General features: G+C 40.0%; 1 protein-coding gene across 1 annotated transcript in view; it reads left to right on the top strand.

Annotated features, from left to right (window-relative positions):
* cacna1ia (calcium voltage-gated channel subunit alpha1 Ia) overlaps positions 1-21046 on the top strand; it is a 295143-nt gene that overhangs the window by 186969 nt on the left and 87128 nt on the right. The window contains 4 exon segments of the mRNA XM_036589758.1: positions 1031-1123; positions 16222-16464; positions 16466-16547; positions 19865-20274. Of these exon segments, the coding sequence (XP_036445651.1) occupies positions 1031-1123; positions 16222-16464; positions 16466-16547; positions 19865-20274 (828 nt within the window).

The following is a 21046-nucleotide window of genomic DNA, read 5'->3' on the forward strand; positions in this document are numbered from 1 at the left end:
GTCGAAGTGTAAAAACATTTCAAGGGGCTTGGTGGTCTTGCAGGGCCAGAAACTTTTGGTGCTGCACTACATTGAAATCTGCTGCTAACAAGGACACATACCCCTAAAATTTGACCAAAATTCCTCTAGTCTGTAGGCTACTGTTTTAACAGAGTGCAATCAATAACACAAACAAAGCAGGCTATCTAGCAAAATGCAGTGTCTACATGTTTAATCAAAGTGTAAGTTAGCCTTGCTAACTTATACTACATTCATGTGCTAATGACAGACTTGTTGCTTGTCCATCAATGTTGACAAGCTCGCCATTGATCCCTTTTTTGATCCTTTAAGCTCCACCTTAATGAGCCATTGTATTGGATTGGTTTAGACATTTCACACTCAGTTTGTTCCCACCCAGATAAATTTACATTCATACCCATTTAGCCCAAAATGTCTCATGATTGTTCCCATGAGACGAGATCAAGCCTGGCGTTGCGAGACTAGGGGATGCGGTGAGTTAAAAAAACTGATAGAGGGGCTACCGAGTGGCGCAGCCGTCTAAGCGTTGGCCCCCCATCATCAGGAGATCGCGAGTTCGATCCCTGGTGATGCTACAGCCATCCGTAGCCGGGAGTCCGAGAGAGCACAATTGGCCTCGCTCTCTCTGGGTGGGTGGGATGGCCCCTCCTTCTCCCCCCATCACTCAGCGCGATGCTAGTCAGCGCAGGCGTCTGTTAGCTGACGTAACAGATCTGGTGGTTGGCGCTTTCCTCCGAGCGCGTTCGGCTGTCCAGTGACGTTGCGTGAGCGGCAGTTCGAAAAGAAGCGGTGGTTGGCTTCACAGGTCTCGGAGGAAGCCTGTGTTAGCCTTCACCCTCCTAGCGTTGATAGTATCGTGTGATTGGGGGAGTCCTAACTAGCGGGTGGAATTGGAGACGACTAAATTGGGGAGAAAAATCGGGTAAAACTGATAGATAGATAGATAGATAGGTGAAACTGCTGTACTGGTTTGTGTGCTGTGATCTGATGGTATGTATGGTGTTGTGTTCAGGTGATCACTCTGGAGGGCTGGGTGGAGATCATGTACTACGTGATGGATGCACATTCTTTCTACAACTTCATCTACTTCATCTTGCTCATCATCGTAAGTCTTCCTCTCTCTAGCATAATTCGATTCCCCGGCCGGGCGACCCGGGTCTTTTCTATGTGTAGTTTGCATGTTCTCCCTGTGTCTCTGTGGGTTTCCTCCCGCAGTCCAAAGACATGCAGTCAGGCCAACTGGAGATACTAAACTGCCCCTGGGTGTGAATGTATATGTCCTGTGATGGACTGGCAACCTGTCCCAGGTGTTTCCTGCCTTCTACCCAGTGAGTGCTGGGCTAGGCTCCAGCACCTCCTGCGACTCAGGAGGAAAAGTGGCTTAGATAATTTGTGTGACTGTGTGTGTGTGTGTGTGTGTGTGAGTGTGTGTGTTTAAATAACCTGCTGTGTTCATTTAAACCCGCTGGACAAAATAAAGAGGTCTCCTCATGTAAAACAGAATTTCTCTGTTTTTTTTTTACATAAAAAAGCTTGAGGTACTTTGTAAACAGTCAAAACAAAAAAGCAGCCTGTTTTAAATCCATCATGGCTGTGTTTAATGAGGCCCCATATAGAGCAGCCAATCAGAACAGAGATAATTTGGTAGCCATGAAAATTGTTTAAAAAAACTTGTCTAGGCAGTAATCGTGTTTTTGTCTGTAAAACACTGTATTATATAACATTACAACAAATGCTAATAAATATAAATGCAGTATTTGTTTTGCAAAAAGCCAATAATATCTCGGTTAGAAGAACACAGGTTTGGTTCCTGAGTTCTGTGCACCTGACATCACAGTCATTTGTGAAATTCCATCAGCAGAACCTGTTTTTATTTAATGAACATTAGAAAGATATATAGATATATAGATATATAGATAGATAGATAGATAGATAGATAGATGACTAGATGGGTGTCAGACAGACAGACAGACAGACAGACAGTGTTTTGGTCCTGAATGTTTGGAGAGTCTTCTCCTGACCGGAAGACATTAGAACAGTGTGAACTTTACTCATGTTAGAGGTGAGACTCGTTTGTGTACAGAGGACGGCGTGTAAAGGTCACGTTCCTCCCCGGTGTTTTCCCCAGACCTTTGTAGAAGACTTTAGTGCCTCATGCAACATCAGGAAGAAAAAAAAAGAAAGCAATATCTCTTGGCTGCTGTCCATCCCAGCGAGAGACGAACACTACAAAATGCTGAGTGTTTCACACTTAAAATGAAATCACTCCACTACGCCAAGCAAAACTGGCCATAATAATGTTCCCATTCATCAAATACGATGAGCCTGGTTGTCAAGAACTGGACATTTCCCTGACTGTCCTGCACAGCCTCCAGTTCTGAGTGTTTTGCTGAGCAATCAGCTGAGCGTTCTGCACTTTCCAGAAACATTTCCTCTTTAACTTTGGAGAACAATATAGCATAGAGCAAAATGTACATTCAACGATCTTTTTGTCTTAATGTGTTAATATCCCTGGAGATATTAAGCACCTTTCATCATATCAAATCATTTGAAAGACAACATTCTTAGAACCTCTGCATAATGTAGAGCTTCCAGGAAAAGCCCATTAATTAGTATTGAATGTTTCACATTATATGAAAGTTCTATAAACCTTTTAAAGGTTCTCCACACTTACAAAACTCTTTTTCAGTCATGGTTCTTTAGGCAACTAATGGTGAGTATGTTTATATGCGCTTAATAATCCGATAACTGCAGAAAATCAGATTTTGTCAGTAATCCGATCAACACATTTACACGCACTTGAGTAATCAGATAATGAACTCCGGGTCTACAGGAGTCAGACAGTAATCAGATTTCTGCTTTGCAACCAGCCTTCAAGCTTCATGCAGCGGCTTTTTTTTTTTAAATCATTGTGCCACTGTACCTGAAAATATGAACATACATCAGCCAGAATATGAAAAATATGTAAATCATTAATTTCGTCAAGCATGTATTTGCTTTCAGCGTCACTCCAAAAATGTTTGCTGCATCTCACAGCAGCACTGCTTGCTTATTTCTGGTATCACCATCTGTTTTTTCGCACTTGCGCAGACTGAGAAATCTGAAAGAAATCAGAGTAAGAGTTCACATGCAATGAGAAATCTGACTACTGAAATCTGATTTCTAGACCTTACTCTGATCTAAGAAATCAGAGCATGCTGTTTACCTGACCATTTGAATAATAAGACAACTGCAGAAATCCGATTATGATTGGATTGTTGAGTGCATGTAAATTACCATGTTTCACTCAGAACTACATCAGCGTTGAAAGAGAATACGTTACGATTCTCGTTTAAAAATGATTTAAATGGTTTAAATTTAAAATGGTTCTTGGCTTAAACGTGAGGTTAATAGGAAAAATCTTTCATCAATATTAACCTTTTACATTCTGTGGAGGTTCTTCAAAGAAGCATCCTTTGATCCATCCATGGTAGATTCCAGTTTGGAGAAAACTGTAGCTGCCAGATGCTATAATGTTTGATGTTATGACAGTTAATGTCACATGCTAATTTTGCTGAGTACAGTCTATATAGCCATGGCATCATTTATTATGACAATTATCAGTAATGGTAGCATGATATTATTATATTACTGCGTATAATCTGTCATGAATGACAGCATATAACATCTACTATGGAGTGTTTATGCAATGTTATGCAGCAGTATTGGAAGTAAAGTGTATTTATAATGTAGTTATGTTATAATTGGAGTTTGGGGAAGGAAAATACCTGAAACCCTTCCTTCTTCCAATGTAACGCCCTATATCCTCACCTTCCGTTCCCATGACGAAGGGTTTTAATCCCCACCACCACTATATCTCCTCCCTCTTCCTCAGTCCTGCATCAGTCCTACTATAGCTATAAGGGGGTCCGGCCTTCTAGTTACAGGCAGAAGCCCAGAACTCCATCCCAAGTTCTCAGAGTTCTCCCCCCTCAATCAGTCTTCCCTCGTACTACCACCACCATGTTGAAGGCATGGTCCGAACTCACAAACTGTGTATTATCAAGCATTATGTTATACAGAACATCTGCTTTAATAAGGAAAAGCAAACCACGCAGACTGAATAGGCCGCTGAATTTTCTGTTATAGAAACTTAAATATTGATAAAGAGGCTAATACATGATTTAAAACCATTATGAACATCCCATAAAAGTAGATAATCATTGTACGTTTTGCCATGTGGTCGCTAGAGATCTGAACAAGAACGATGATGCCTGGTAAAAGGGAAAAATAAATTATTTTAGAAACATTTGGAAATGTAGAGCATATCCCACATGGGATATTGACACAATAATACTGTGAGTGACACAATAAAACTGCACATTGAACACCACATGTACCTGCTAAGATTAATCCGTTGGCATGTGGTTCAATTCAATAGGACAGTCAAAGCAAAATATGCGAGTGAATGGAGAGATACAGTCACAGATGAGCCTTTTGTGGCAGTTTCAGATGCAGATTGGACACATTTGGTCCACGTTATGCATGAAACGCACAAACCAAAGCCTAAATGCGCAGCTAATGGGAGGTGCGCATGGCTTTTCTTCTCATGCATGTGCATTTAAAGGAGGGTTATACAAAGTGTGGGAGGAAACTGGTTGCATATTCTGCTCAGTTTAATAAGGTTTGAGCAACTCACAGCAGCTAGTTTTGCATCTGTAGCTGAACCATGGCTGAAGGACTAGATCAGTGATCTCCAACCTGGTCCTAGAGAGCTACCTTTCTGCAGAGTTTAGTTCCAACCTGAATCCAATAAGCTGCCCCACCCCCTTCCTGAACTCTAATACATCTGATCCAGCCAATCAGCCTTGGGAAGAGGTTGATTAGCTGGAGCAGGTGTTGCAAATTGTGGTTGGAACTAGGCTCTGCAGGAAGGCAGCTCTCCAGGACCAGGGTTGGAGACCACTGAACTGGAAGATGGCTGACACAAAGTCCCAATCCCATTTCACCCCTTGCCCCTACCACTTAGCCCTACACCTCAGTTCTGCCTGTTCAGGCCCAGGGGTAGGGTGTCACGATTCTTGTTGAGATAGAGGGGTAGGACGAAGTGTTAGGGCTACATGGCCCTCCAAACGGAGGTTTTTCAGAGACACACAACAAATGGAGTGTTATGAGGAAAAAAGGCAAGATGGCTGCACAAGCAACCAAAGAAACCCACAAATGTGAGAATTTTTTCTGCTACAAAATTACAATAACCACTTTATTGTCTTAGTTCAATGTTGTTTCAGTGTATTATGGTCCTTTTCTTCATAACAAGCATAAAAAGTCCCTAGTTGTATGCTGATGTCTTGGTAGCTAGCTAGCTAAATTTCCCGTTCCACCTTAAATGGTGCAGCAGTTACATTCTGGTACCTCAGGCATCAGAACTTCAGCACTATTTAGGGTGTAACAGGAAAACTCGAACAAAAAGCTGGTAAATAGCCAACTTCAGCTTCGTATCACTGAAGAATTAGGGGTGGGCAATAATAAATAATTGTCACCCCCCCCACCCCATATGATGCCCTAAATGTAACTAAAGCCCAGCAGTGAGGAGCTGAACTTTACCCTCCTCTGCTGTCACTGCAGACTGGCAGGGTCGCCTACAGAGCAGCGCTGGTAGCTGTTAATGAAGTAATGCTCTTTTTATTTGAGGGTTCCATTTCATAGAGGAAGACTTCAACCACTACCCCATAACTCAGTTCTAAGGGGCAATGTGACTCTTGAAAACAAGGGATAAGGGTAAAATAGTAAATGGGATTGGGCCAAATTGTGCATCAGCAGATGAGCTACAGTCTCTGACTGCACACCAGGGGTTTCTGATAAAGTGGCCAATATATGGATACATGGGCTGTAGGTCACTGTGTAGCTTTTCCTCATGAGTTTGACCTGCAGGATCTTCTCTTTGAGCCCTGCATGTTTGAATGTCACAAACATTTAAAGAGCAGAATTTAATCAATCCATTAGTCTCCCAAATGCACACGAGTAAATATGTGATTTTCCTCCTGAAGGAAATCAAATTTGTCTTGGCTCCGGCTCTGTTTAATTAGTTTGTAATCTCGTGGTTTCCTGTATGTGTTTAAGCTGAGCTTTACAGTAGCGTTTTCGCTCTCCACACGCTCTCCGGCAGCCTCTTCCCAGCTGAATACAACAGCCGTCAAATCCCTGGTAATCAACACTGTTTGGGGGATTAAAATGTCAATTTTGGCTGGAGGATGGAGGACTGTGCTGGCGAGCGCCTGCATTTTTCTCCTCAGCACATTTTTATTTACTCCCTGGTTGCCGTGCTCTCTCTGTAACCAGGCAACCGCCCGGGCAGGTGCCGTTACCTGTAGAGAGAGGCTATAGTGTAGTATCAGTGTGCTGGAACCTGCTGATTCCCTCCATTCACTTCACGGCGGTTCAGCTCAGTCATCCTGAGCTCCCCTCTGTCCTTTTCTTCTGTACTTCTGTCATCCAATGACCACAATTTACTGCACAGTTTAATGCTGTTAACATCGCTCTGTCAGCAGCAGTGTGATGGTGCAGCTTTTACTAATGTCACTTTGCTTTAAGTTTGGTGAAAACATACAAACCAGTGAATCAGTTTCTGCATCAGTGTTCACCACCTGCTTAAACCAACCTGGATTAGCTGTTTAATCTACTTGACATTAGCTAATGTAGCTAACATTCCTATATTCACTGTTAGTAACAAGTGACTCGCATTGCATTTTGGTGTACAGTCAGCTGCTGTAGTAATCTACGGTGTTTGCTAGAAATTACAGGTGCATTGTGGGAGATTGTACTGCCTCAAAATCGTTCTGGAATTCCATTTTATGATTCAGACACGAAGAGAAAAATGTATGTGATTTAAGCAGCAGAACACGAGAGGGAGTGTGTTATCGCAAAATAACATCATGAGTGTTCTATTGCTTTTATACAACAGTTAAACGGCGTTTAACGTTTTAATGTTCGCAGTTCCTTCACCAAATTATGGTTCCTTAACAAGCAGCTTGTTGCTACGTCAGAGTAACGAGCTCCGCCCACTCGCTGCACAGCCGGCAGTTCGTTCTCCAGCTCCTTACACTAAATTCCCAAACTGTCATCACCACTGAGCAGCTTTTCAGTCGGCAGCTGTGACAGAAGAACAGCTAAACAACCTGGAATCAGCCAGAAATGAACCCAATGCCATTCGCCAAACGTGTGGTCTGATCTTCAGAGTCTGACCAAATCAGACTGAGCCATAAAACTGCCGCAATATCAAGTTTAGCTCAGTTTTGTCATTTTATGACAGATCAGTATTAATGTTGTTTTGTTCCAGCCAGTCTGTAAAGCATCTTACAGCCCGTTTAGTTTGGCGAATGGTATTGGGTTCATTTCTGGTTGATTCCAGGTTGTTCAGCCGTTCTTCTGTCACAGCTGTTGACTGAAAAGCTGCTCAGTGGTGACGACAGTTTGGGAATTTAGTGTCGTCTCATCTTCAGAGTCTGACCAAATCGGCTGTCGGTCAAATGTGATCTTAAATTGTCCGTTCAAATGGCTTGAGCATCTCCTACAGCTGTCAAAGCTGTTGCTTAGCAACAGCGTCTCAGCGGAGTGATACAGTGTTTGTGGAAAAAGCTGTGCTGTTACGGCAAAATAACAGCACAGTTAGAACACTTCTCAACCAATCAGCTTGGCCGGAACTAACTGTTGGATAAAGTGTCATAAAGTGCAGATAAGAATAGATTTTAGTCACAGTTTTCTTCAAACTAATAAAATGTGGTGTAGATTGAAGGTTTACTTTTATTAGAACTTCATTCTGGATATTAATTTTATTGGAACTTCATTCTGGATATTAATTGAATTAGATCTTCTTTCTAGATATTAATTTTCATAAAACTTAATTCTGGACTTTCTGGATATAAATTTTATTTATACTTTTTTTCTGAATATAATTTTTTCAGAATGTCATTATGGATAGTCTGGATATTACTTTTATTAGAACTTTATTCTAGTAATGAATTTTTATTAGGACTTCATTCTGAATATTCTAGATATTAATTTTCTTAAACTTTGTTCAGGAAATCAATTTAAGTAGAATTTCATTCTGATATTAATTTTATTAGAACATTTTTCTGAATATCCATTTTATTTGTTCCTCATTTTGGATATTAATTTTAATATATGTTTATTCTGGGTATTAACTTTATTCTGCAATGCTCTGGATATTAATTTTATTTGTCTTTTTTTAATATTAATGTTACTAGAACTTCATTCATAATATTAATTTTATTAGAATTTTATTTTGGACATCAGTTTGATTAGAACTTTATTCCAGATGTTTGTTTTTTAGAGCTTCATTCTAAGTATTAGTTTTATTATACCCTAATTCTGAATATTTTGGATATTAACTTTATTAGAACATCATTCAGGATGTTCTACATTCTTCTCAGTCATTAAAGAATCACATACAGCTCTGCTCATCATCCTGGACACATTTAACATTTCCTCATTATTTCACACCAACTAATTACTTAAGTTTTGTGAAAGTACAGTCATTTCATACATTCATCTATAGCAAAATTGAATGTATAGTATATAAAGCAGTGATTCTGCGTCCTGCATTCCTGCAGGTTTGTAAATAAAGTGCATTGCTGAGATGATTAAGCGCAGTCTGGCTATCCGAATCCCAGATGAGCCGGACAGATGAAGGGGCAGGACAAACACCTGCACAGCTGCACTGAGTCACACATACAGGCCCACAGCTGTTCCTCTTCTCCTCCCTCCCTCCACACCCCTGCGTGCTTTGATCCTCATTTCTCACAGCCAGGCAGCAGTATGTTTCATTAAGCGCGGATCTGGGACTTTGTGGGTGCGAGTGCGTGTTTTGACAGCTCTCTTTCTGCACTGAAATGAATGAAGTGTGATATGAGAGCAGGCACTGCTGAACCTCGCTCACATTCACATTCATTCCAAATGGATCTTAATAACATAACAGGTTGACGTGTCCATCGGGCACCTCTTTGCAGCACCTTATCAGAAAATGATCTTTTTGACCATTTCACTCCAATTAGACTGGAGTTTTCCACTCACTGTCCACTCTATTAGACACCCCTACCTTGTCAGTCCACCTTGTAGATGTAAAGTCAGAGACGATAGCTCATCTGCTGCTGCACAGTTTGTGTTGGTCATCCTCTAGTCCTTCATCAGTGGTCACAGGACGCTAAACATAGGACTCTGTTGGCTGGATGTTTTTGGTTGGTGGACTATTCTCAGTCCAGCAGTGACACTGAGGTGTTTAAAAACTCCAGCAGCACTGCTGTGTCTGATCCGCTCGCACCAGCACAACACACACTAACACACCACCACCACATCAGTGTTACTGCAGTGCTGAAAATGATCCACCACCCAAATAGTACCTGCTCTGTGAGGGTCCATGGGGGTCCTGACCACTGAAGAACAGGGTAAAAGGGGGCTAACAAAGTATGCAGAGAAACAGATGGACTACAGTCTGTAACTGTAGAACTACAAAGTGCACCTATATAGTAAGTGGAGCTGATCAAATGGACAGTGAGCGTAGAAACAAGGAGGTGGTCATAATGTTAGGCCATAATGATGGGTGTAAGTACTTACTGAAACATATTGTACTGCACTATGTCTAATTCTGTTTCTTCTTCTCTAGGTATCAACACGGGCTTTTGTTTCCAGCAATATCTGAGCTCAGGAGTAGCTTTTACTCTAACATATTTATACTAGCTAAGATACAATTAACAAAGCACTGTAATTGTACATGTAAGTTTGCTCCCATAAGCTTCTAGCATCACCTGCATCAATAAGCGTTCACTCAGCACTTAAAATCCACTCTTACTGAAGAAACATACCAGGTGAAATGACCACTTTCCTCATGCTAATAAAACAAAAGAAACACAGCTCTCTCCATCTGACCGATTTTAACAGCGTCAGCAGTTAAAACAAGTGCAGCATTCACCTCAAGGCTGAAGTTGCCTTTTTATTCGCCAGCTTCTTATTCAAATTTGCCATTCCACCTTAAATGGTGCAGCAGTTAAGGTGGAAAGGAAAATTTGAATAAGCGAGGGCTCATTGATGCTATTGACACTTTATTTGTTTTTAGTCTATGGAAGCAAACTTGAATTCAAATGTTTTCCTGGTCTTCCGAAATGAAATAAGTCAAGCATAAGCGCAGTAAGGTTCAGTGTTCATTGATGAAATATATACAGGCTTGTTTAAGACTCATAAATTAGGACTCGGGACAGTGTGACCTGTATTGACTTGAGACTCGACTTTAGACTCGAGACTTGAATCGACACTTGACTGTTTTGACTTGAGACATGACTCAGGACTTGAGTGTCACAACTTGTGACTTACTTGTTACTTGGTGGCAACTTAGTGACTTGTTCCCACCTCTGGTAAAGGAAATGGTTCTATTCAACCTAACCTGGTTCTATAACCTTGTCATTTCATGCTTAACGGGGTTTTTGCATGGTGAAATGGTTCTTCAGATTGATGGAGAACGTGTTGTGTATGGTTCTGTATAAAACCTGTAGTCCCACTTTATATTGTCTCTAACAACTGTGTAGGTACATGTGAACAACATATGCAACAACAATGTAACTACTAATGATTTAGTCACTGTTACAGATGGATTACAGAAGTTCACCTTATGTAATTACACACATATATGAACTTCGGTTTGGCCTTATGTAATTACACAAGTGTATCTTAATAGTTGTAACAGCCTATTCTGTCTCATGTAATTACACAAGGATAATAACACAAATGTTATTACATTTGTAATCAGACTGGAACAGCAGTTTTCTGAAGTTTTTTTTTTTTTTTTCCAGCAGTAGAATGAAGTTTGTAATAACTTACTTTAAGACACTACTTACACTGTATCTGCCAGCTTTCCTAACATTTAGCTAGCATTTATGTTGTTAGTGCTGAGACACTGTAACCAATTTCAGCTTTAAACCATTCTGTAATGTGACAGAACAGCAGACACCCCCTTATCTTAACATGTAACTGTTATTACATTAATTAAATGTGTTGCATTAAACCCAAAGCAACATCTATATTACTACTCCATTATTACACAGTACCTACATAACAACTACACAGGAGCTGTCCACTTATTTTACAGTGTAACTTTAACACTACACTACAGTAAGGTTCCTGTGTAGAAGATACACTTGTGTAATTACATTAAGCAAAACTGAAGTTGATACACATGTGTAATTACATAGGCTGTACTTCTGTAATCCATCTGTAACATTGGCTAAATCATCAGTAGTTAAAGTGTTGTTGCATATGTTACTAATGTGTAACTACACAGTTATTAGAGACACAATATAAAGCGGGACCGAACCTTTTTGAAAATGGTTCTATGTAGCACCAAAAAGGGTTCTGCTCTCGGAACCATTTTCAACATATTCTCCATCAGTCTGAACTATTTCACCATGCAAAGAAAGGGTTCTATATAGAACTCATGGTTCTAAATCAAACCATTCCTTTTACTAAAGAACCCTTGAAGAACCATCTCTTTTAAGAGTGGTGAAAAACAAAGCCTTACAGAAACGCACTATGCTTCATTGCTTTTGTGCAGTAGCGGATTTACGAGCTCAAGGGGCAGATTTCAGATTTTAACACTTCTCCTGAGCTCTGTGCCTCTAGACTTGTGTACAAAATACACCCTGGCTGCACTTTTCACTCATGAAACCTGAAAACTCAAGAGTGTAAAAACAAAGCGTCACAGAAAACGTTATATTTTGCCAGCTATCATCAAGACATCATTGTAGTTCCTGATAATGTGTCAGCTTCTGTTTACATATGAGCCCCCTGGTAATGTTCTGGGTGTTGTACTAAATCTTGTGCAGGTAAATTACTTTGTCAATCTTAGTGGCTTTTGGATTCTGGCTTGCATTCACACTAAACCCCATCCTTTAAATTACCCACGCAATAATGCGAATGTGATACAGCCCCACTTGCAGCTGAAGCCAATGACAATTTGAACTATGATGTGGTGAAGTGACAATCTAACTGATTGGCTTAAACAAAATCTCAGACCAATCGTAGACACGGGGTTCGAGGTTGCCAACCACTGCTCTCTGAACTACTGTTTTTCCAACCAGCATTTCGTCCCTATTCCCAATATACATAGATCATCTAAACTGCTTATCCCTCTGGGTCGTGGTGGGGTGCTGGAGCCTATCCCAGCTGCCATTGGGCAGAAGACAGGACACACCCCGGACAGGTCACCAGTCCATCGCAGGGCAGACAGACAGATCTACACATTCACACACACTGGGGCAATTTAGCATGTCCAATCGGCCTGACTGCATGTATTTGGACTGTGGGAGGAAACCGGAGTACCCGGAGGAAACCCACTCAGACATGGGGAGAACAGGCACTCCACACAGAAATGACCCTGGTCACCCGGCCGGGAATTGAAACCAGGCCATTCTTGCTGTGAGGCGACAGCGCTACCCACTGCACCACCGTGCCGCCCCTATTCCCAATAGTATCACTCAAAATATGAAAGAAAAACGTATAAACTTGTAAACTTAACCACGTTTCATATTTTAAACAAAATGCAGCCCTAACAGCACCAGCGGTGAGAAATAAAATATTGGAAATCCCATAAATAAACTTCGTATTTGTCTTTGCTTTAAATTCTCCGAGCTGGGACTGACTTCTTTGGCACTGACAGTATAACATGTTATTAACACTACTTATAATGCATTATATTAACAATTCATAATGCATAATAAACATGGCTATAAAGTGTAATTCATTTTTATAAATGTTTATAATCATGCATTATAACATGTTATAAATGTGTTTATAGATGCTTACAAAGGTGACATTCATAGAAAGTGTTACCTCCATGTTTATTATACATTATGAATTGTTAATATAATGCCTTATAAGTAGTGTTAATAACATGTTATACTGTCAGTGCCAAAGAAGTCAGTCCCAGCTTGAAGAGCGTAAAGTAAAGACAAATACCAAGCTAACGGTGGTGTACATTACCTTTCCCACATTGGGTAAAACACTGATGGCAGCTCTAGTTTAAACTCTGTCATTTGAAGCCTGTAATGTGCTTTACTGTGTATGTTTTAGTGTTTCAGTAAATCCTTCAGTAAATACTTCAACTCATAGCCTCACTCTGAACACTGGAGGAGGCTTTAGTACAGTACGCTTCACTTTACTTAGAGTGGACAAATACAACTTATGAGCTCTTATAATTTGTTATGATCAGTACTTATAATGTATTATGTTAACAATTCATAATGCATAATAAACATGGCTATAATGTATAATGCATTTTTATAAATATTTATAGCCACGTTTATAATGCCTTATTAATGCATTATAACATGTTATGAATGTGTTTATAGATGCTTACAAAGGAGACATTCATAGAAAGTGCTACCAACATGGCTATAAAGTGTAATTCAGTGTAGTTCATTTTTATAAATATTTCTAACCATGTTTATAATGCCTTATGAAGGTATGTTATAAATGTGTTTATAGATGCTTACAAACGTGACATTCATAGAAAGTGTTACCATTAGAACTATCTCATAGGTTCTCTGTCAAAGTGAGAGATAGGGTTCATGATCAGTGCCAGATGCTGGTGGCCCCGCTGTGGTAATTCTAGTCATGCAGAGCATCATCAGGTCAGGCAGGAGGGACAGGTGATCCAACGGAGATGGAGCTCTGGTGACTCTAGCAGCTCTGGTGGCTCCCATGTGACAACTCAGGCAAACGTCGCTCAGGGGGCTCAAAATATGTTTTGTTGGCACAGTTTGCCTCCAAATAAAAAATAACAGTTTGATCTAAAGAAGTTTACACTTTATTGTTTTTCTTAAAAGTGTTCCCTGCTAATCTGCCGTGCCGCTCAAGGCCTGGTATCAGAATCCATCGTGAGCAGATAATCTAAGCATGAGCGAGTTAATCCTTTTGTCTTAACCTCGCTGTTAGGTGCTCTTACACAGATAATGATTTCCCAAATCAATAACAATCATCTCGTCTTTAGATACTTTCCCTGGCTCAATACAAACCTACAACCTTTTCATAGCTTCTACCTCCTTCTGAATTATTGAACAAAGTGGTCTTAATCTTATTCACAAAGTCTGCCGTGATCTTCTGTTCCTACCAAAGAGTAACACACATTATCTGATCTCGACTGATCAAGCAATTATTGTCATTATTCAAACTTTAATTAGTTGAATGAGGTGCGTTACTGCGTGAATGACTGAAAGGAAAGTTTAGACTCACGTCGCTCTTTCATTATAAAACTGATTACCTCTGTTCTTTTTCTAATTTGCTTACATTGTTCCAGACAGATAGATCATTTCCCCACAACTCAAAGAAAAATCACCTCATTTTCTTCATTTTAGGTGTGAAATATTAACTGAACCTCACTTATAACTCACTCAATCCCATTCAGCTGACTCAAGTGCATAATTTTACACATGTATCCAAACTTTTAAACAATAATATTCAGTACAAGTACAGCTTTGCACACAGATGTGTACCTTTATGAGTATTTTCAAAGGATACTTTTACTTATACTCAAGCAAACTGGTGACACGTTCTTTTACAGTTCCTCGAGTTCTGAACTATCCAACATGTTCTAGGCATTAACTGAGAGAGACTCCACTAGGTGATTCTTTTGGGTAATGTAAAAGTTCCAAGACAGTATATCTACATTACACTCAATGTAGCTATAGGTTCTAGGTATTAGAACCTAGGTATAAACTGGAAAAGTGTTTGGACAAACTCTGAAGTGCTTTGTGATTCTTTTTGGTAATGTGATAGTAATTTCCAAGACAGTATAGCTGTATTACACTCAAATGCACACAAGGTTCTAGGTATTAACTTGAAATGTGTTTGGACAACCTCTGAAGTACTTTGTGATTATTTTGGGTAATATGATAGTAAGTCCCAAGACAGTATAGCTACATTACAATCAATGTAGCTGTATGTTCTAGGTATTAGAACTTATATATTAAATGGAAAAGTGTTGGGACAACCTCTAAAGTACTAGGCGATTCTTTTGGGTAATGTGATTGTAAATTCCAAGACAGTATAGCTACATTAAACTCAATGTAGCTATAGGTTCTAGGTATTAGAACCTAGGTATTAACTGGAAGTGCATTTGGACAAAGTCCAAAGTACTAGCTGATTCTTTTGGGTAATGTTCCAAGACAGTTTAGCTACATTACAATCAAATGCATAACAGGTTTAGGCATTAACTGGGTAAATGTTTGGTACAAACTCCAAAGTTCTAGATAATTATTTTGGGCAATGTGATACTAAGTCCCAAGACAATATCGCCGTATTACACTCAAATGCACAACAGGGTCTAGGTATTAACTAAGTACATGTTTGGTACAAACTCCAAAGTACTAGATACAAATTTTGGTTAACATATTGATAAATTCCAAGACAGTCTAGATCAGTCTACATTACACTGAAATGCCCAACAGGTTCTAGGTATTAACTGAGCAAGCATTTGACACAAACTCCAAAGTACTGAATAACTATTTGGGGTAACATGATCTTAAATTCCAAGACACTGTAAGCACATTACACTGAAATGTCCAACAGGTTCTATGTATTATCTGGGCAAGTGTTTGGTTCAAACTCCAAAGTTCTAGATAATTATTCTGGGTAATGTACCATGATGGTAAGTTTCAAGATAGTCTAGATAAGTTGGTAAGTTACATTAAATGCCTAAAAGTTCTATGCATATACTGGGCAAGTGTTGGGTACAAACTCCAAAGTTCTAGATAATTATTTTGGGTAATGTGATATGACAAGACAGTCTAGTTACATTGTGTTGAAATGCTTAAAAGTTCTACATTTAAACTGGGCAAGTGTTTGGTACAAACTCCGAAGTACTAGATACAGAAGTCAGGAAAGGAGTTGACTTTTTCCTTGTTTCCACTTTAGGTTTTCATATTTAGTTCCTAATTAATTTTGATTTAATTTCATGGTTGAGCTCCAGGACTGCTTTACTGTTGCTCACGCCTCTTACTTTGGAGCTTTAGCATTTTATGTTAGACCAAAATGTGAACTAACATGCATTATTTAAGTGTAGCAACAGCATTTTTGTTAGAGAATGGCTTTAGGCTGCTCTACCCACCTCTGCTTATTACACGTGGCCTTGATCCTGAACCTTTTCTGTCTCTTGACCATCAGATTGGCTCCTTCTTCATGATTAACCTGTGCCTGGTGGTCATCGCCACTCAGTTTTCGGAGACGAAGCAGCGGGAGCACCAGCTCATGCAGGAGCAGCGCGCTCGCTGCCTGTCCTCCAGCACGCTGGCCTCCATGACCGAGCCCGGGGACTGCTATGAGGAGCTTTTCCAGCTGGTGTGCCACATCCTGCGAAAGGCCCGCCGCCGCTCCGCTGCGCTCTACTACACGCTGCGGGGTAAAGCGCCCGCCCCCAGGAGGAGGGAGGGGCAGGTCCAGAGGAGGGGCAAATGTAAACGGAGAGAGGCATCACTGCCACTCAGCTCAAGGTGAGGGTTATTTTTTAGGCACAGCATTTTTTTAGAATCATGGCTGTGATTTGGTCACAGTAGATCATCCCAGCTGTGATTTTATTCACCACAAAACACCAAACTGACAGTGCAAAATGTTTTTCTACATTCAAATCCACTCAATAGAACCAGACTTTTTGAAGTGAAGTGACACTTTATTTGGATATCCACTTTAGATGCTTTGTAGATACTTAATTTACTTTCAAGTTACATTCAACTAAATATCTACTAAATTGACCAAAATCATCTTTAACTCTAAACTTGGCTGTAATCCCAACCCTAACCTTAACCTCAACCCACAACCTAAACCCAACCCTCACTCTGGTCCTAGCCCTAATCCTGGTCCAAATCCTAACCCCACCCCTGTTTAGAATAAAAAAAGTTTCAGATAGTTTGTTAACAATTTGAGCATTTGTAGATAATTTATAGGGGACTATATTATTATTATGTGACTCCTATTAGTCCCACAACGGAGAAATTTCACAGTGGACTATCCAAATATAGTGAGACCAAAATTTCTACTGTCTTTCTAAAGCTAATTTCTTCTAGCAGCTCTATGGGATGCTATAGACTGTATTTTTGCACATGTATGTATCAGTTCTACAGTGACTCTTTCAGTAAAGAGTCCTGGCATAGAGCTGATGCCACTGTTTTCCATTCCTAACAACTAACCAAAACCTGCTTAAACCTGCTCTAGACTACTTATTCACACTCAGTGATGTATCTAGAACTTTCAGAAGGTTTTTTTCCACAAAATAGGTTCCACCCATTGTAAATCAAAGTGTAATTGGTGGATTAAGAGCAGTACGTAACTTGAACTATGGAGGACATTTCTTGACATAAATGTCCATTTGCAATGATTTTGTGGACTCAGTAGGCTGAGCTGGTAGTGGTCCATCCCAGTAGATAAAAACTCCAAAATGACCCTCCAAAAATCAATGTACTGTAAATTCAGTGAACCCCAGTGTACCATTTTCAAATGTCATGCTGAACCCACATCTGATGGACTCACTGAGTCTAGAAAAGAGTCAGGTGTGGGTCAGTCGAGGAGAAAGAGAGAGGTAGCCATTAAGAGAGCAGCATATATAGGAGAACTTCAGTAGGGAAGCGAGAAGTTCTCTCTAAAAGCACTCACTAAAAGCACTTCAGTCTTTTCAGTTCGGTCATGTGGCATTTTGAGCTTCATTACTTTCACTAACAAGTTTCATCGATGCATGATTTAGTATTCTTTGATTTCCCCTCACAGTCAAATACCACACGTTCTGTCTTCAACACAGTGCGGTTCAGGTTTTTTCTATGTAGAGATGTCTGGATGAGATCCTGCTATAAAACACAGCGGTAAACATTAAAATTTAAATATCAAAACAAAGAGGTAAAACAAGTTATAGCACTCAGCAGACATGTACATAGACAGACATGTAAAATACATTGAAATGAAACATGTATGATATTCCACTAGATGGGCTTCTAGAGTAGATCTGAGATGATGTACTGATGTTAATAGACTTTGGAAAATTACTGAATGTATGAAGTGCATTAAGCTAAGAGTCCAAATGTGGATGCTTATGTCCACATAACCTATGTTTTACACATGTTTTACATACATAGTATCATCCTGGAATAATACAGAGTTACACTGAATACTCAAACGTGATTGGAAGAACTAATTACATCAGTGCTGAACCATTACTATTAGAGCAAGGCCTTTAGCTCAGGCCGTCAAAACTCCATCAAGCACAAGGAAAAAACCTAAGCATTTTATATCTGAGTGCATCAGATCATATATCATGATGTACACAGTGCTTAATTAAGTGTTGAGACTGTATGGAATATTTATTAGTGACTGCGCAGCATGTAACCCCATTGTTAGCTGATTTACATTATTCAACATCAGATATCAACATCAGATTTTCAAGATATCCACATCGAACCAACTCCAATTGTTTTGGATTGTTTCATATTCTGAATTTGAATCCTTCTTCTTATATATACCTTTTAGTCATTGTATATTATTTGGACAAAAGCTTCTACGCCCCTCTTACGTCACCCTAGCAACCACCTGGGACACTTTAGCAACTACGTAACAATTCTCTAACCTCATAGCCACCTGGCACACCAAAGCAACTACATGGAACACCACAGCGACCATCTAGCAAGCATGAGAGATACCATAGTAACCACCTAACAATATTTTAACTGGTTTGGTTTGTCACCTCCAATACCAGGGAATCAGGCTGATTTTTTTTTCAGGAAATGCACTTTATGAATTCATAAATAGTAAATCACCAATTAGTTCTAAGTAAAGGCAAACAGACCCCTATTCTATGGAGAATAAATATATTTCTAGCTTACATTCAGCTTAATCAGATTCTCTTAAAACACTAGTTTGGTGTTTTCTTTTAATTCTTATCAGTGTATGAATAGAAAATTAAGTTACCTGTGAATAAATACAGCACTCCATTCTAAAGCTGAGATTTCTAGTTCATTTTTACTAAAACTATGTAAGTGTGTGACATGTGCCGCCCCAATGATGGCCATGAGAGCCAGCAGGAAGGCGGAACCCGAACTCCAAGTGAGGACGAAGCCCCGTGAGGATGACAGGGAGAGGAGAACCGCGAGGGAGTGGGGGACAGCGAGCGAATCCCGAAGACTGTGAAGGGACACGAGTGACAGCGGGAGGAGGACGTCAGTCGTCAGAGAGGGGATGATGATGATGACGGCCACGAGAGGCACGAAGGCGGGATGTGAGTCCCGAACTCCGCCACCCAGGCCCTGCCTTCCTGCTGGCTCTCGTGGCCGTCATCGGGGCCCGGGTGACGGGCACGGGCCATAAAGTGCATAGCCCTTATCTAAACATGCATACATTGTGTTTATTAACAACATCCGTATCTAATTTATTAGACAGAGTCTCATCAGGTTGTCTGAGCAAAGCACTAGTTGAATATCTTTATATCGAGTGATGTTATGCAAAAGATTATGATGTATAATATTTGAATACAGTCTAGTTATTGCTTAGTAGAGTAGAAAAGCCAGTTATTTGCCAGTTATTGGCATGACAATGCGTAATAAGGGCATTACAAGTGCATTATTATGGCCCCACTGCACTTAAGTGTCTTTAATATTTGTAGCCCTTAATACATACATTATAATTATAATAGTTTTTTTTTAAAATAATTGATTGTAATCAATTATAATATTCCAGAATCGAATAAGCAAAATTGATGCACCACCATGACGACACATTTTTCCATCCTTATTCTCACACCATTTCACCATGTCCTTCTGTTCTCTCCTAGTGTCTCAGTGTCCACACCAAAGCAAGCTAGAGCATAGTCCCCAAACTCTGGACAATGTCATATCCCTGCCCATCACTCCAAACCCTGAGGAATGTCTGCAATGTGCAGCCAACAGGGAGGAAGAAGGAGCCCTGGAGGAAGCTGACCGGGAGGAGAACCACTTAGAGGAGAGAACGGAGGAGGACACGGAGGACGAAGAGGAAGACGATGAGGAGGAAGATGGAAAGAAAAAGAAAAAGAAGAAGAAGAAAAAGAAAAAGAAGCGCTCCTGCTTGGGGAGCTGTAAGGACCTGTGGGATGAGATGCGGACGAAACTGTGGAGTATCGTGGAGAGTAAATACTTCAACAGAGGGATAATGATTGCTATCCTCATCAATACCATCAGCATGGGCATTGAGCACCACAACCAGGTAAATAAAGGGCCTTCTGACTCTAATCTGAGATAAAGCTGCAGTTAGGCCAGTTTGGAGCGCCGAGTTTTACCTGACGGTGAATAATCACAAAGCGATTTTAATCCAGGATGAATCTATACTGTGTGTAGTTTCTTCAGTGTTAAAGTAATTATTATGGAGTACTTTTAATCCAGTATGAATCTGCAGTATGTGTAATTTTTTACATTGTTAGAACCTGACATTAATAATTGTGGAGTCATTTTAATCCGGTATGAATTTGCAGTATGCATTATTTTTACACTCTGACAGTAATAATTGTGGAGTGATAGTAGACGAGTGTGAGTCACAGCATGCAAAGTTTTTGCATTTCCACAGCTTGACAGTAATGATGTGGAGTGATTTTAATCCAGTATGAATCTACTTTGCTGTTTTACAGTAATAATTTTGGAGTGATTTCAATCCAGCATGAACCTTCTGTGTTGTTTTTACAGTAATAATTGTGGAGTGATTTCAATCCAGTGTGAATCTGCAGTGTGCAGTTTTTACAGTAATAACTGTGGAGTGAATAATCTTATTTAACTGGCTGTGCTTGCAGCTCCCTCAGTAATAGTTATTCCACCTTACACTGATGAAATAACAAAACCTGCTAATAGACGTGGCTGTGTGACACATTATTGTTATTGAGCATATCCTGTGGTGCAACACTGATGTAAACATCCAGACTGTGACCTTTTAATCTGGGATATCTTTGAGGATTTGAGGAAATTACGCAGAGACTTTATCCCAAACA

Source organism: Colossoma macropomum, unplaced genomic scaffold, assembly GCF_904425465.1.
Source record: "Colossoma macropomum unplaced genomic scaffold, Colossoma_macropomum, whole genome shotgun sequence".
Classification (NCBI taxonomy): Eukaryota; Metazoa; Chordata; class Actinopteri; order Characiformes; family Serrasalmidae; genus Colossoma; species Colossoma macropomum.